This window comes from Genypterus blacodes, unplaced genomic scaffold (genome assembly GCF_046128005.1).
Source record: "Genypterus blacodes isolate CSIRO-AG114 ecotype Tasmania unplaced genomic scaffold, CSIRO-AGI_Gbla_v1 ptg000195l_1, whole genome shotgun sequence".
Classification (NCBI taxonomy): Eukaryota; Metazoa; Chordata; class Actinopteri; order Ophidiiformes; family Ophidiidae; genus Genypterus; species Genypterus blacodes.
Window position 1 is genome coordinate 258917 of NW_027466995.1, and position 13221 is coordinate 272137.

The 13221-nt window shown below is 44.3% G+C and overlaps 1 protein-coding gene across 2 annotated transcripts; it reads left to right on the forward strand.

Annotated features, from left to right (window-relative positions):
- Positions 1 to 482: 482 nt before the first annotated feature.
- inpp5f (inositol polyphosphate-5-phosphatase F) lies at positions 483 to 13070 on the forward strand. 2 transcript variants are annotated; one of them, XM_076169299.1, is made up of 20 exons: positions 483 to 940; positions 2773 to 2853; positions 3406 to 3542; positions 4251 to 4379; positions 4533 to 4718; positions 4830 to 4886; positions 5312 to 5510; positions 5616 to 5795; positions 6019 to 6086; positions 6425 to 6549; positions 6650 to 6727; positions 6897 to 7017; positions 7248 to 7376; positions 7714 to 7831; positions 7933 to 8131; positions 8253 to 8324; positions 8411 to 8484; positions 8653 to 8781; positions 8886 to 8973; positions 9060 to 13070. In XM_076169299.1, the coding sequence occupies exons 1-20, from the start codon at positions 844 to 846 to the stop codon at positions 10222 to 10224; spliced, it is 3432 nt and encodes a 1143-aa protein (XP_076025414.1). In that variant the 5' UTR covers positions 483 to 843; the 3' UTR covers positions 10225 to 13070. The 2 variants fall into 2 exon arrangements, with proteins under 2 accessions (XP_076025414.1, XP_076025415.1); XM_076169300.1 differs by having other exon boundaries at positions 4551 to 4718.
- Positions 13071 to 13221: the final 151 nt, after the last annotated feature.

Here is a 13221-nt window from a genome sequence, read left to right on the forward strand (position 1 = left end):
CCTAATCCTAACACACCTTACTGAATTTGCATGACCTATTAAGCTTTAATTATAGCTATATTGGCTTTTCCAGAACAATTCATACTTCATTGTACTACTAGACGTGTCTAATATGCAAATGAAGGCCTGCAGAGCTTACTTACTGCCAATATAGTACAAACTGTGAGTGTATGAGGAGTGTGTTCATGTTCTCGAGTCAGACTCAGTCTTGGATTTTCCACATTTAACATTCCAATGGTAACATAAACAAACATTTCTCTTGAGAGGTTACTTTTAGTGTGTGAAAGAGAAGGTAATGTTGCATTTAAGAGCCAATTTACCCAAACAAGGAGTCATATATAAAATGAAGACAGAGAGATATCATTTCAATATGCGTGTATAACATAAGATAAATATATAGTTAGGCAAATGTAAAAGTATGTGAGCCGAGTAAACAGTACCGGAACGCTGCTGATGACGCCTCGAACAGGTCACGTGTTATTGTTTAGGGCAGGAAACTGTCTGTTCCGTCCTGAACGCAACGCGGCACCTATTGGGACATTCTCTCATTCATTGACGTCCATTCACGCTTCCTTCGTCCAGGATGTCTGTGGGGAGACGTGCTCCGCTGCTTTAACAGGGCCATTTCACTGTCACTATGCGTAGAAATTGATTGAACAAACCCGACATGCATCCAGCTGCTGCTACTACTAGCTCGCTAGGTAGCTAGTAGCTAACGTAGCTGTAGGGATCGAGCTAACCGCGGCTAGTCGGTCGGCTGTTTGGCTACACTTAACCTCCAAGTTGATACCTGGCAGCTCGGCCAGTAAGTAACTTATTTTACTGTAAGGTAAAGGAAGAAAAATGGAGCTGTTCCAAGCCAAAGACCATTACATTCTCCAGAGTGGCGACCGTGCGCTGTGGTGCAGCCGAAAAGACGGGACCATGACGGTCAGACCTGGTACGTACTGGATGACAGCTTTCTTTACTGCAGCCGGCCATTGAACCGAAACGCTTACCATTGGAATCTATCGTGAATCCAAGCTAAATCGATGTATTTGCAAAGCAGACTATTGTTATACGTTTATAATTCAGTGTTGATGTTTCATTTAGGTGTTTACTCGAAGGTGTCATTGCTTTGTTTAACACCACATCAGACGCGTTCTTGTGTTTTGTGTTTAATCACTCAGTTACTCTTAAGTAAACTAGAGGATTGACGTATAGAATAGACAGGAACTGTTGCGATTTATTTTGTGGATAGTTTTGAAATCATCTTAGCCAACATTCCTGTAGTGCCAACACCCCACAAGGAGTCTGGAGTTCTGGCTTTGCTCCTGGTCTAGCTTCGAGTCTTCCGAGTCAGTGATTCAACAGAAGAACACATTGTAGTAGTGTGTAGTAAGGTGACTGTTGCCGAGTGTCATCTTTCATATCCGTCACGTTTAAATGGTATTTGACCGCATTCCGGAGTCACTGTGCTGTTTAAAGAAGTGAATGCTACTCTGCTGTGTGGAACATTCACACACACACAGCGGTTACAATATGTAAGTTTAAGGCCCAAACAAGGGTGTGTTGTTAAGGTCAGTTTGGAAAGGTGGTGGTGTCTTCTTCTAAACCTTCATCACATCACAGTGATCATCTGTGACCTAGAAAGGATTGATTAGACTGTGATAATGCTGCTGTTTTCTATGCTTATAAACATACCATATGGGACGCCGTATACATGTATGCTGTGTGCACCCAAAGGCCCTGCGTGTCAGTTGAAGTAGTACGCCTGTGCAGCCACCCTGAACAGGTTTTTAGTTGCACCGCTGTTTCATTATTTAATTGGAAAAAGGGTTTCCACTCCTCACTTGGCTTGTTGACATAAGGGCACAGAGACGAATTTCCATATTGCACATCCGGAGCAAAGTTGTGGAATTCTTTTTCCCCGTGTATTATTATATTTTTGGAGAGACCCTCCCTCCCGGGCCCTCTGGGTCTCTTGTACATGACGTTCTTTGACTCATGGAACAGGAGGAGTGATTCCCTGATGCTGTCCACCCTCAGCCGCACCCCTTACATTTTTCCAATTTTCTCCACTGCGTTGTTCAATCCTTCACCAATGCTACACATTCCAAGTTTCCATTGAGTCAGTTTGTCTACATAATTGTACAGTGTTGGAAAAAAAAACGATCTGTATGTGTTTTATAATCATATATACATTGTTAAGTATTCCAGGCTGGCCCTTAACCTTTGTAATGAAATAGCATAGATATGTTCATCCTTCCACTGTGCGTCTTATGGTGCGTTCAGACTTTGGACATGTCAGAAGCCAGGAGGCGCCTGTCGTATCGCTTCTGCCTGACCTGGTGTAGAGATACAGTGGCGTCTCTGATACCCTTGTAACCGCTCACCCTCCTCTCCTCTCCTTTGCTCATATAAAAAGCCAGATCTGTATTGTATTGTTGTCTTTTCTGCCCCGCAACCAGTTCAGATCCACACTGCAGTCTAAGTAAATGGAAAACAGGGTAGTTGTTTTGCATCAAATCGCCCTAACACTCAATTGCTGCACCGTTCACCCGCTCATTGAAAGACTGACCTTCAAATTTGAATCACAATCAGTTATGGGTAGTTTATATATTATATATTCAAGACTGGCCCTCTGAGGTACTTTGTGTAAAGGTAATTTAGGCTTCCACAGCTCTAGTGTTTCTGATTTTAGTTCACATCTTGCCTGCAGCTTATGATCAGCTGTATCTGAGTGTGCACCTACAGCACTGTTGTGACGTCTCATCTCCATGTTTATTGCAGCCACAGACCTGTTGTTAGCCTGGAACCCGGTGTGTTTGGGACTAGTGGAGGGTGTCATCGGAAAGATACAACTTCACACAGGTAAGTGGACAGTGACACACACAAACCTTTCTCCCTCCCCGCTGTTCTCCGCTTTAGCACCGAGCGTAACCATTATCCCTTTCAAACACTGTACGCCCCACATTTAAATGATCCAGTCATCCAGTACATTGTTTATTTCCTCCTCACAAAGAACGGTGTGAAGTAATTGTGTAAATGTACTTTCAAGCATGCCTTGTTATGAGAAGGAGTGAGCTGACGGTGATGATTCAACGGATGATGTATCTCCGGGTTTGATTTTGTGTTGACGGTGACTTCAACCAGCAGCTGCGTCTCTGCGGCTCTCAGGGTTGGACATGTGAAATTGATCATCGCATCCGTTTGCGAATTGAGTGTGATCGGGTTCATTATTTGAATAAATCTGGTAAATAAATGTTTAAATATTTATTTTTCAGATGTCCTGTGCGGTCTATTAAAGAGGGTAAATCTGCAGTTAGTGGCTCTCGGGCAGCTGGTTTTGTCACACCTTTTGGAATGTGAGAATTCTGTACCCATGACGCAACACCCCCCCCTCCCTTCTCCTCTTCTTGGCAGATCTTCCTCTCGGCCTCATATTAATCCGCCAGAAAGCCCTGGTTGGCCATTTACCAGGAAACCACAAAGTCTACAAGATCACAAAGATAGCTGTCATCCCTCTGTCTGATGAGGAGCCCCAGGAGCTTGAGCTGGAGGTGTGTACACAAGACACGAGACACCAGAGGCAGCGTTCACGTGTTTGTATATACGTTGTTGCCGTCGGCCTCCTCACTCCTTATTACAGCAGTTGAGAACTCAGATCGTCATTTAATGTCCCCACAAATAACCTGTGTGCGTCAACATGTGATTCATGGGCTGACGATCATATAGATGAGTTAAAATTAAAACATCTTATTACCATACACACACACACACACACACATGAGCCAGTGATGAATGCAGACCTGAATTAGTGCAGAAAATCTTGGGTTGGTTGGAATATTACTAAGATCTCAGTCTTTTTAGGGGGGCTTCATGGATGATGAGACAGAGTATTTCCAAGTGAGTGATATCAGAGGTAGCTTGTTCTTGGATGTACCTTTTGACCCCCAGCTTGTAGTAAACTGCCAGTGTGATCCCTTTGTCCTTAGTACAGTGTAGAATGTAGATTGTTCATTGCAGTAGTTTGGAAATAGAGTACTGTACGGTGTTGTGTTTGATTGTGTGTGATATGTAAGTTGTCGTGTTTTACTTGGGTAGGTTTGGATAGTACTTAAGTGTGACTAGAAGTAGGGTTAGTCATGATGTCATTTTAAAACTGGAGAATAATGTAGAAAGAGTGATTATTTCAGTAAGTAAGTTCTTCTTCAGACTATATGAGATTCTACTGCTGCATACATTTGACAGACGTTCCTCTTTTCCAGCTCTGCAAGAAGCATCACTTTGGAATTGACAAACCAGAAAAACTGGCCCAGTCTCCCGATGACTCAAAGTTTTTGATGAAAACTTTAAGTCAGATCAAATCTAACGTGGCTGTGCCAATTAAGAAAAAGGTATTCTTTACACTACACTGTATTCCATTTATTTCCAGAGTTCCACACTCGCACACTTCCTTTCCTGTTTCCTATTATCCTGTCATTGTTTTTTTAATTTCCTTCTATTCTTTGTCAACCTGCGGTGCTTTTCCATCCACCCACCCACTCCAGTACTCCCCTGCTTTCCAGGTCAAGGAAAACAAAGAGAAGGAGCGACTGGAGAGGCGGCTGCTGGATGAGTTGTACAAGATATTCATGGATTCAGACTCCTTCTACTACAGCATGACTTATGACCTGACAAACACTGTGCAGCGCCAGGGAGACTCTGATAAGTCCAACCTGCCCCTCTGGAAACAGGTTAGAAGGTGCTTGTATCAGAGCACACTGAAACATTAATATCATGTACATGTATCTTTATATATTTAATGGTTTACTCCTGTCTGATTGTACATTCTGTCTTTGTGAAAGGTGGATGACCGTTTCTTCTGGAACAAGCACATGATCCAGGATCTTATTGACCTTAAGGTAAGCAAATATGAAAGCATAACAGCGCTGCTCTAGTTGTTGCTGTTGTTTAAATAGTCTGGGTCCCCAGCGTCAATTCTTTGCTGACATTGTTTGTACTCGAATGCTTCTCTTTACAGCTGTTACATTAAATTACATTACAATCATTTGGCAGACGCTTTTATCCAAAGCGACTTACATTACATTACCACCCTTCGCAGAGGGGGGAGCAATTGAGGGTTCGGTGCCTTGCTCAGGGGCGCCTCGGCAGGGCCCTGAACCAGCAACCCTCCGGTTCCCAAGCGGAAGCACTACCCACTGAGCCACTGCCTCCCCGTTAGCTCACAGACCACAGATGGCCCTGCTGGGCAAACGTGCACACATGTCACCCAAGCAAGAAACATTTATCCTCACATCTTGTTCTATTGTTTGTTTGAATCCCGTAGGACCCCGAGGTGGACTTCTGGGTGATGCCAATCATCCAGGGTTTTGTCCAGGTGGAGGAACTGGTGGTGAACTACAACGACACCTCTGACGAGGAGAGGAGCAGTCCTGAGACCCCTCCACAGGAGCCCACTTGTGTTGATGACATCCATCCCCGGTTCACCGTGGCCCTGATTTCCCGTCGTAGCCGACACCGTCCAGGTAGCGGGGGAACTATTATTTTTGTGTAATTGGGTCTCACTTTTGAAGTGAATCTGTGATATTAATAATGTTTGAGTAGTGATGATTCATTCTCTCTGCCCTAAGGGATGCGGTACAAACGCAGAGGAGTGGATACAGATGGTCATGTAGCTAATTATGTGGAGACGGAGCAGCTGATCCACGTGCACAACCACACTCTGTGCTTCGTGCAGACCCGTGGCTCAGTGCCCGTCTTCTGGAGCCAGGCTGGGTACCGCTACAATCCCCGGCCACGCTTGGAGAAAGGTCAGTGGAAGCCCCGACATCTCTCCTGAGGACGCAGCCGCTCATCAGTCTTCGCTCCGCTTACTCCTAGAAATCAAATGTGACATAGATTAAAGATGGGTTAGAAATTGTGAATTGGCTTTGTCCTCAGGTGACTGAGGAACCAGCACTTATATCTCCACTGATGTTGAAATTTGCAGAATGGCTTGCCTTCAATAATTGGTATCTTATTCTAATGTTTCAGGGGAGAAGGAGACAATGTCTTACTTTGCTGCCCACTTTGACGAACAACTTAAACTGTACACCAAGCAGGTGAGCTGCAATACCATTTGTATATGTGGATATAAGCTTTGCATAGATTTTAAATGTCTTGTATTTTGCATGTTTCTTTGTGTGAGAATAGTTGTTGGCTAACGTACTATCATTCTGCCAACACCGGCAGGTTTTGCGTTTAGTTTGAATATTTGTTTCCCTTGTTCTCCCAAGTCTAAGCCAGTGTGACCTATAAAAGTCACAATGTCAAGTTTTACACACTAAACTGTGTTGTATCCAGTGCATCTTGGCATCATTATTAGTCTGTCTGAAAATAGATCTTAGCACATTTTACAAGCTGTGCAACTACAACAGCACTTGTTGTGTATCATATTCAGGTCATCATTAACTTAGTGGACCAAAGCGGACGAGAGAAGCTGATTGGTGATGCCTACTTAAAGCAAGTCCTGCTTTACAACAACCCCAACCTCACATACGTTTCATTTGACTTCCACGAGCACTGGTGAGACTTTCCTCAGCTCCTTAAATTACTGTTCCTCGTGGTTATTCTATACTGCAGTACATGTACTTCTACATTACTCTCCTCGTATTCTGTTTCTCAGCCGAGGTATGAAGTTTGAGAATGTGCAGGTACTGACTGATGCCATATCTGATATCATCACCGACATGAAATGGGGCTGGTAAGTGTCACGTACAGTATTATGGAAGAATATCACAAACATAGTGTATTAATATGGGGTTTAGCTCATCTTTATCCCCCCAGTGTGTCATTGCATGTGTCATTGCTGCTGGTATGAAAATCTTAATTCCATGATTGTGTCCTAACATCTGTGCCTCTTCCTCTGTTAGGGTGGACCAAGCAGGAGTCATCTGCAACCAGGAAGGCATCTTTAGGGTCAACTGTATGGATTGTCTGGACAGGACCAACGTGGTCCAAGCTGCCATTGCTCGGGCCGTGATGGAACAACAGGTGAGATCTTCTCCAGGTCTTACAAACCCATCTGGAGAATCAAGGTTCAAAGACTATAAGCTAGAAAAACACAAAGCAGGAATGAAAAACTGAGATTGAGGAGGAATTAATGATCAAAACTGTAATATGTTTTGAGCAAATACAGTGTAAATTTAGAAACGAGAGATAGGCTGACCTTGCAACTGATGCATATTAAACTAAGAGAGAGTCGTCTTCTCTTCTCCCCGCAGTTGAAGAAACTGGGAGTGATGCCTCCAGAGCAGCCGCTGCCTCTGAAGTGCTACAGGATTTATCAGATGATGTGGGCCAACAACGGAGACACCATCAGCAGACAATATGCAGGCACAGCTGCCCTGAAGGTAATGTCATTGTCATTTACAGATACAGATACAGATACAAGGAGGAGTAGCAAGTCATCTTCTTTCATCACAGGAAATTGGGCTTGGCGTTTTGACCGCATAAGCTGCCGAGTTATGAACTTTCTGTCACCTTGATAACATTAGGATATGATTCATGTACAAATACAAAATGACAGCATTAGTGGTCCTTGGCACAATACCAAGGTTCATATACCCAAAGTCTTCATTTGGGAGCGACTCTATGGTTCATCTGACAAAAGTTACAAATAATAAAGTCACATATCAAGTGTAATTCAACACAATGCATCAGTTTGAATATTACATCATGCGTTTTCAGGGTGACTTTACCCGGACCGGGGAGAGAAAACTGGCCGGCGTGATGAAGGACGGCGTGAACTCGGCCAACCGCTACTATCTGAATCGCTTCAGGGACGCGTACAGACAAGCGGTCATCGGTACGGATCGCTGCCCTTCCAAACACATATGCCCGTAACTGTGGTAACAAAAGGTCTTTTTATAGCCGAGTGTCTCTTGTGTCTCACCGCCTTTTCTGCAGACCTAATGATGGGCCTGCCCGTGACCGAAGACCTCTACTCCATCTTCAGTAAGGAAAAGGAGCACGAAGAGAAGGAGAAGGAGAGCCAAAGAGGAGCTCAGGAGCAGGTCAGCCTTCTGCTGCAGACCTACATGCAGCTCCTGCTACCAGATGATGAGAGGTTCCATGGCGGTTGGGCCCTCATCAACTGTGACTTGAGGTTAGTGGGTTGCTGTGCTGCTTTGCTGTATTGGGTGGATACTTTGTGCATACTTCAGATGTAAGGACTGTTGTTCCTGGGAGTGTTTGGTGTTCATATTGTATCTCTTATTTCCCTTCAGCCTTATAGATGCAACCAACAAAGACGTGGACGTACTGCTGCTTCTGTCAGACAAAGCTTACTACATTGCTTAGTAAGTCTGCCTTTATAAATACTCCATGGTGTGTGAAAGTTGCTCTTACAGATTGGCTGATGTTTGCATGTGTTATCTGCTTCTAGCTATGATGAAGAAGCAGATAAAGTCAACCAATACCAGCGGCTTAATTTATCGGGTTTGGAAAAGATTGAAATCGGTGAGTGTTTCTCTAAGGAGAAGTGATGAGTCTGAGTCATTCATCGCTTCCCCAAAGTGTGTATAACAGTTTCTCAGTAACCTTTTTGCAATGCCGCTACTCATTGTGAGTCATGCGAGGAAAGCACACCACTAAATGCAAATGAAAGGATTGTCCATCTCCTCGCAGGTCCAGAGCCTACGCTGTTTGGGAAGCCAAAGTTCTGCTGCATGCGTCTGCATTACAGGAATGAAGAGACGAGCGGATACTTTCACACGCTACGGGCAGCAACAAGGAATCCTGAAGATGATGGAAAAGGTGGGCTGTTATTATAGCAAATGCCTTGAATTGTATTGAAAGTATTCTTCCACGTTCTAAACCTGCTATATACTGCTTGTAACGTATATTGTAATTTATTTTAGACACCTTACAATGCATAGCTGAGATGCTTCGCATAACTAAACAGGCGGTCGGGCTGGACCTGCTTGTGGTAGAAAAGAAGCTGGAGAGGTTTGTATTTCTCTATCAAACATTTCCGTTACTCTATACAGCCATTACTTTTAACCACTGAAATAAGCTCTGTGTCTTTGTTCCAGGCGGCAGAGTAAACCTCATGAGGATATAATGGGCATCCAGAACAAATCCAGTGACCCGGTCCACGGTAGCTCTGGTCTGGCACAGGGCAAAAGCTTCCTCCTCAACAAATTCTCCTCCCTCAATCAAAAAGTGAAACAGACCAAGTCCAATGTCAACATAGGGCCCCTTAGCAGGCTGGGGAATTTCTCCAAGCCTGATGTGAAGGTAAACTTCCTGAAACCAACTATGCACGTCAACCTGTGGAAGTCAGACAGCAGCTTGGAGACGTCGGACAGCAAGCCCGCTGCTGGAGCTTTGAAAGATCTCGCCGACAATCACTCAATCATCTCCTCCGACTCTGACTCCTACAACTCCGACCCGGAGAACCCGTTTTCCGGCTCCTTGGAAAACGTGGACTACGTGCTGCCCAGCTGTGGCATTGTAGCAACAAACCCCCGCTTGGGAAGTCGCTCCCAGTCCATTTGTAGTGTGGACCTAAATATTCCCTCTGTTATCCGGGTCACTGGCTGCGATGGGAATCTGAAAAGTTCATCCCAAACCAGTGTTGACAAGTCCCCCGGGGCAGCGTCGGTGGCTGAGGAAGCCATTCTGATTGACTTTGGAACCCCCATCGATGCCTACTGCCATCAGTTTGTCCAGGACGCACAGATCGTACCGGTGGAGGTATTTGGAGAAGAGCCACCAGCTGCTGTCCCCCCAATCAACCCCACGGTGCCTGTTCAGAATAAAGTCTCTGCAAACTCAGACAAACAGCCCGGCCCGGAGCAGCAGCAGCAGCAGGAGGAAGAGGAGGAGCCGCAGCTCCCCAGGCCATCCCAGCTTGACGTCAAGTCCACTACCTCCAGCTCCACCCTCCTCACCGTCCAGAAGCCAACCTCAGCTGTCTCGGGAGGCTCTCAGAGGAGTTTGACTTCACAGATAGAAGGCAGCCTTGGCCCTTCGCCCGCCGATAGCAACGGCAGCCGAGTGGTGTCCCCCTTTGCCAAGATCAAGAGCTCCATGGTTCAGGTGGCCAGCCTCACCCAGGCGGGGCTCACACAGGGCATCAACTTTGCCGTAGCGAAGGTTCAGAAGAGCCCGGAGCCAGATACTATCAACGAGGTCCAGGAGAGCGAGCTGAAGGCAATGTTTACACAGTGCCAGACCAGGATCATCCAGATCTAGCATTTTTCCTTGTAGCAGGATTCTGTAGTAGTATATGTGTACAAACTTCCAGAACGGTAGCAGTAGCAAAAGCTTGCACACATCATCACTACTCGGCCAACAAATCCCGCTCCAAAATCAGCCCTTTAGTTTTACTTACTGGTTTATCATGTACAGAATTTACAAATACTCTTAGGTCCAATAGGACACTGATCATGTTTACATGCACACAACAATGGAATTAATGATTTATGGGAACAATGAGTGATTTCTGGTCCAGATTCTGAACAAAGGGAAGCTCGGCTCATATCCTGTTTCTCTTGCAGGCTTGTGTATCGGGAGATGCAGGAGCCAGAATCAGGCGATTGGTATTTCAGAATGTATAAATGTGACATCATTGTTGCAAACCTGTTAGTTTGGATGCCAGCACTATTGTAACTTTGTTTACTGTGTGACATCACCTTGTCAGCTTGACGACATCACTTTGTTAGTTCAGACGACATCTATATTGTTTATTCAAGCGGTTTTAGAGTCTGATCCTGTTGTAAGTGACAGTTGTTTCACCGCACATTAGTACATTAGAATGTGCATTTGACTTTGTAATGTCGTGGTTTTGAGAGACCTGACACATCTACACTGAAGAGGAATCCAGACGTGCCACAGCAGTAGAATCCAGTCAGTAAACTATTTTCTATCTTGGAAAACCTGGTTACGGTGTTGAAACAAGACCAGATAGAACTTCAGTGATGTTCACTTTGGATCAACTTTAGAGATTCAAAAGACACAAGTTGATATTTGGATTTTGAACAATAGCGTTCCCATAAACTCCTACAGAACCATGATGTCTGTGCATGTAAACACATCACTGTCCTTTTAGTTAGATAAATGATTTTAATTGGTTACCCCCCCTTTGGTTGCATGTGAGGTTGAGATACTTGTGTACCGCGTGTCCTCCTCCCGTATGTGCAGGTCACTTATTGGCTTTTTTGTGTGATATCGACCTCCTTCTAACGCTCAGTTTGTTAAATGGTTGTTGTTGTTGAACCTGACCAAATATCTTCAGTGATTTCCAAAGGAGATTGTATAGCTATCAGAAACCACACAAGGCGACACGCGTAGCTACTCTGTGTTATATCATTGTTGTCAAGTGTAACTTAGCAGATATCTATCGATTATAGAAATTAATGACCACAAGAGTTTGGTAAGAGTACCCTGGTTGTTGATAATGTACAGTGAGCATCGTATGTCCGTCTCCTCCCTTCAGCTTTTGTATTGATAGTAGGGTGGCGGCTTTAGAGGTATAGGAGCGTTATTTATTTTGGGGAAACAAAACAAAAACAACTTGGTAAGAGTCAGATAACCAGAAAAACACTGGTTGGAGTCGCGTCCATAGAAATGTATCGAGTTTGCTAGTAGGCGAAGTTGTGCTAATTAAATTCCGAGGATTGTTTTGAGCTGCGTCATTAGCCAGCATTGTTGCGTTGACATTGATAAACAGTGGCGAGTAGCATATAGTAGATGTATATGCAACCCCCCCTTCCCCCCTACACACACACATTTTGAGACTCTTTATGCTTTATACACTCCCCCAACCTAAAAAGCATATATTTGCCTTAACAGGGGGATTGTAGTAGAATTCTGTATATCAGGTATTTATGGCAAAATCTACCTTTTTGACGTCTATTCTTACATGTTACATTCGGTGTACTGTAGACAATACGAACTTTATCTTGGGATATTTCACCCCGCATTACTTGTCTTAAGGTTTTAAGTATGTTTAGCGTGGGTTGTGTATGTTGTGTGTACAGTATGTGTGGGTTTGTTTGACGAGCGTCCCTGCTGCTTTTAGGAGGAAATGTGCGTTAGATTTAGTTCTAAGCGTCGTTGTATCGCGTACGAAGCATTTTTTTCTCCTTAATTTTTAACCTCAAGAAGTGATACCCTGCCTCATTAGTTGTTACCCATTAAGTTTCCGTATTTAAGTGACTTTCCCCGCTGTTTATTGGTGTTTGTTTTTGCGAAATAATCTGCCCCCTGTTGGAATATCCCAGGATAAAGAGCGACACGTTCCATATTTTGTGTTGTAAATGGTGATATTGGACCGTCGTCTCCGTCCGTTCAGCTTCACTCACCAATAGGCTTTACTTACGTGTGGGATAGTTTCTATATTTTATCTAACTGTTACTTGATGCAAATGGGGTGGCGATGAGGTCATTGAACCTGCTGATACGTGTCCGACGCTGCCAAAGCTATAAGATAAAGGCTATAATGCAACGAGGCACCCGGAAGGAAGTGAAATGGCAAGAGAGCAAGAAGGTGGTGAACGCGTCTGAGGTCACCTGTACTGTGTCTGTGGGGCGTTCAAGGACACGTTCATCACCCTGTTCTTTTGTCACTGTAGCTTCCCATCTCTTGAAGTACAGTAGTTTCCAATTTTGTTCAGGAGAGCAAGCAAACACTGGAACAGTTCTCAAACGAGTGATCCTGTCCCTTTTGATTGGCTGAGTAAGGCTAAAAGGGGGAAAACGGTGACGACCAACATTCCTGAGAGAAATCACAGTGCTGGAGTTTAGGTGTCTGGTTTTTAAATATGCAAAAGCTGCATAGTTCTGTTTAACCGACTCATGCTGAGTGAGATGTTGTTCCTTTTCTCTTCTTACACCAAGTGCTTTTGAAACCACGTCTTCATTTGTCATTTATGGTTGGCTTCCCCCTCCTTTGATTTGCACTGTCGAAGCACATTTCTACCATTAGCACCGTCATCTGAACGTCTGTGGTCACGTCTTATAGTTCTTTAACTGACTTTTCATCGTTTTCCATGGTGTACTCAGATTTTATTGTATATTAAAGCATCCTATTTATTCTTATCCTCTTTGGGTGTGTTACTTGATAACGTGCGATGTACAAAGTTTTGTCTAGCGAGATGGAAATTAGAATAAAAGAGTGAACACGCTTTGCATGACGTTTATTATCACATCTCTTATAACACGCCCCCAACATGTCACCACTGGGCCTGGT

What these genes read in the sequence shown, in the direction of transcription:
- inpp5f (XM_076169299.1), top strand. Translation starts at nt 844, where the DNA reads ATGGAGCTGTTCCAAGCCAAAGACCATTACATTCTCCAGAGTGGCGAC. An exon ending in GACCATGACGGTCAGACCTG is followed by an intron (nt 941 to 2,772) that starts GTACGTACTGGA and finishes TGTTTATTGCAG; the next exon opens with CCACAGACCTGTTGTTAGCC. An exon ending in TCGTAGCCGACACCGTCCAG is followed by an intron (nt 5,511 to 5,615) that starts GTAGCGGGGGAA and finishes CTCTGCCCTAAG; the next exon opens with GGATGCGGTACAAACGCAGA.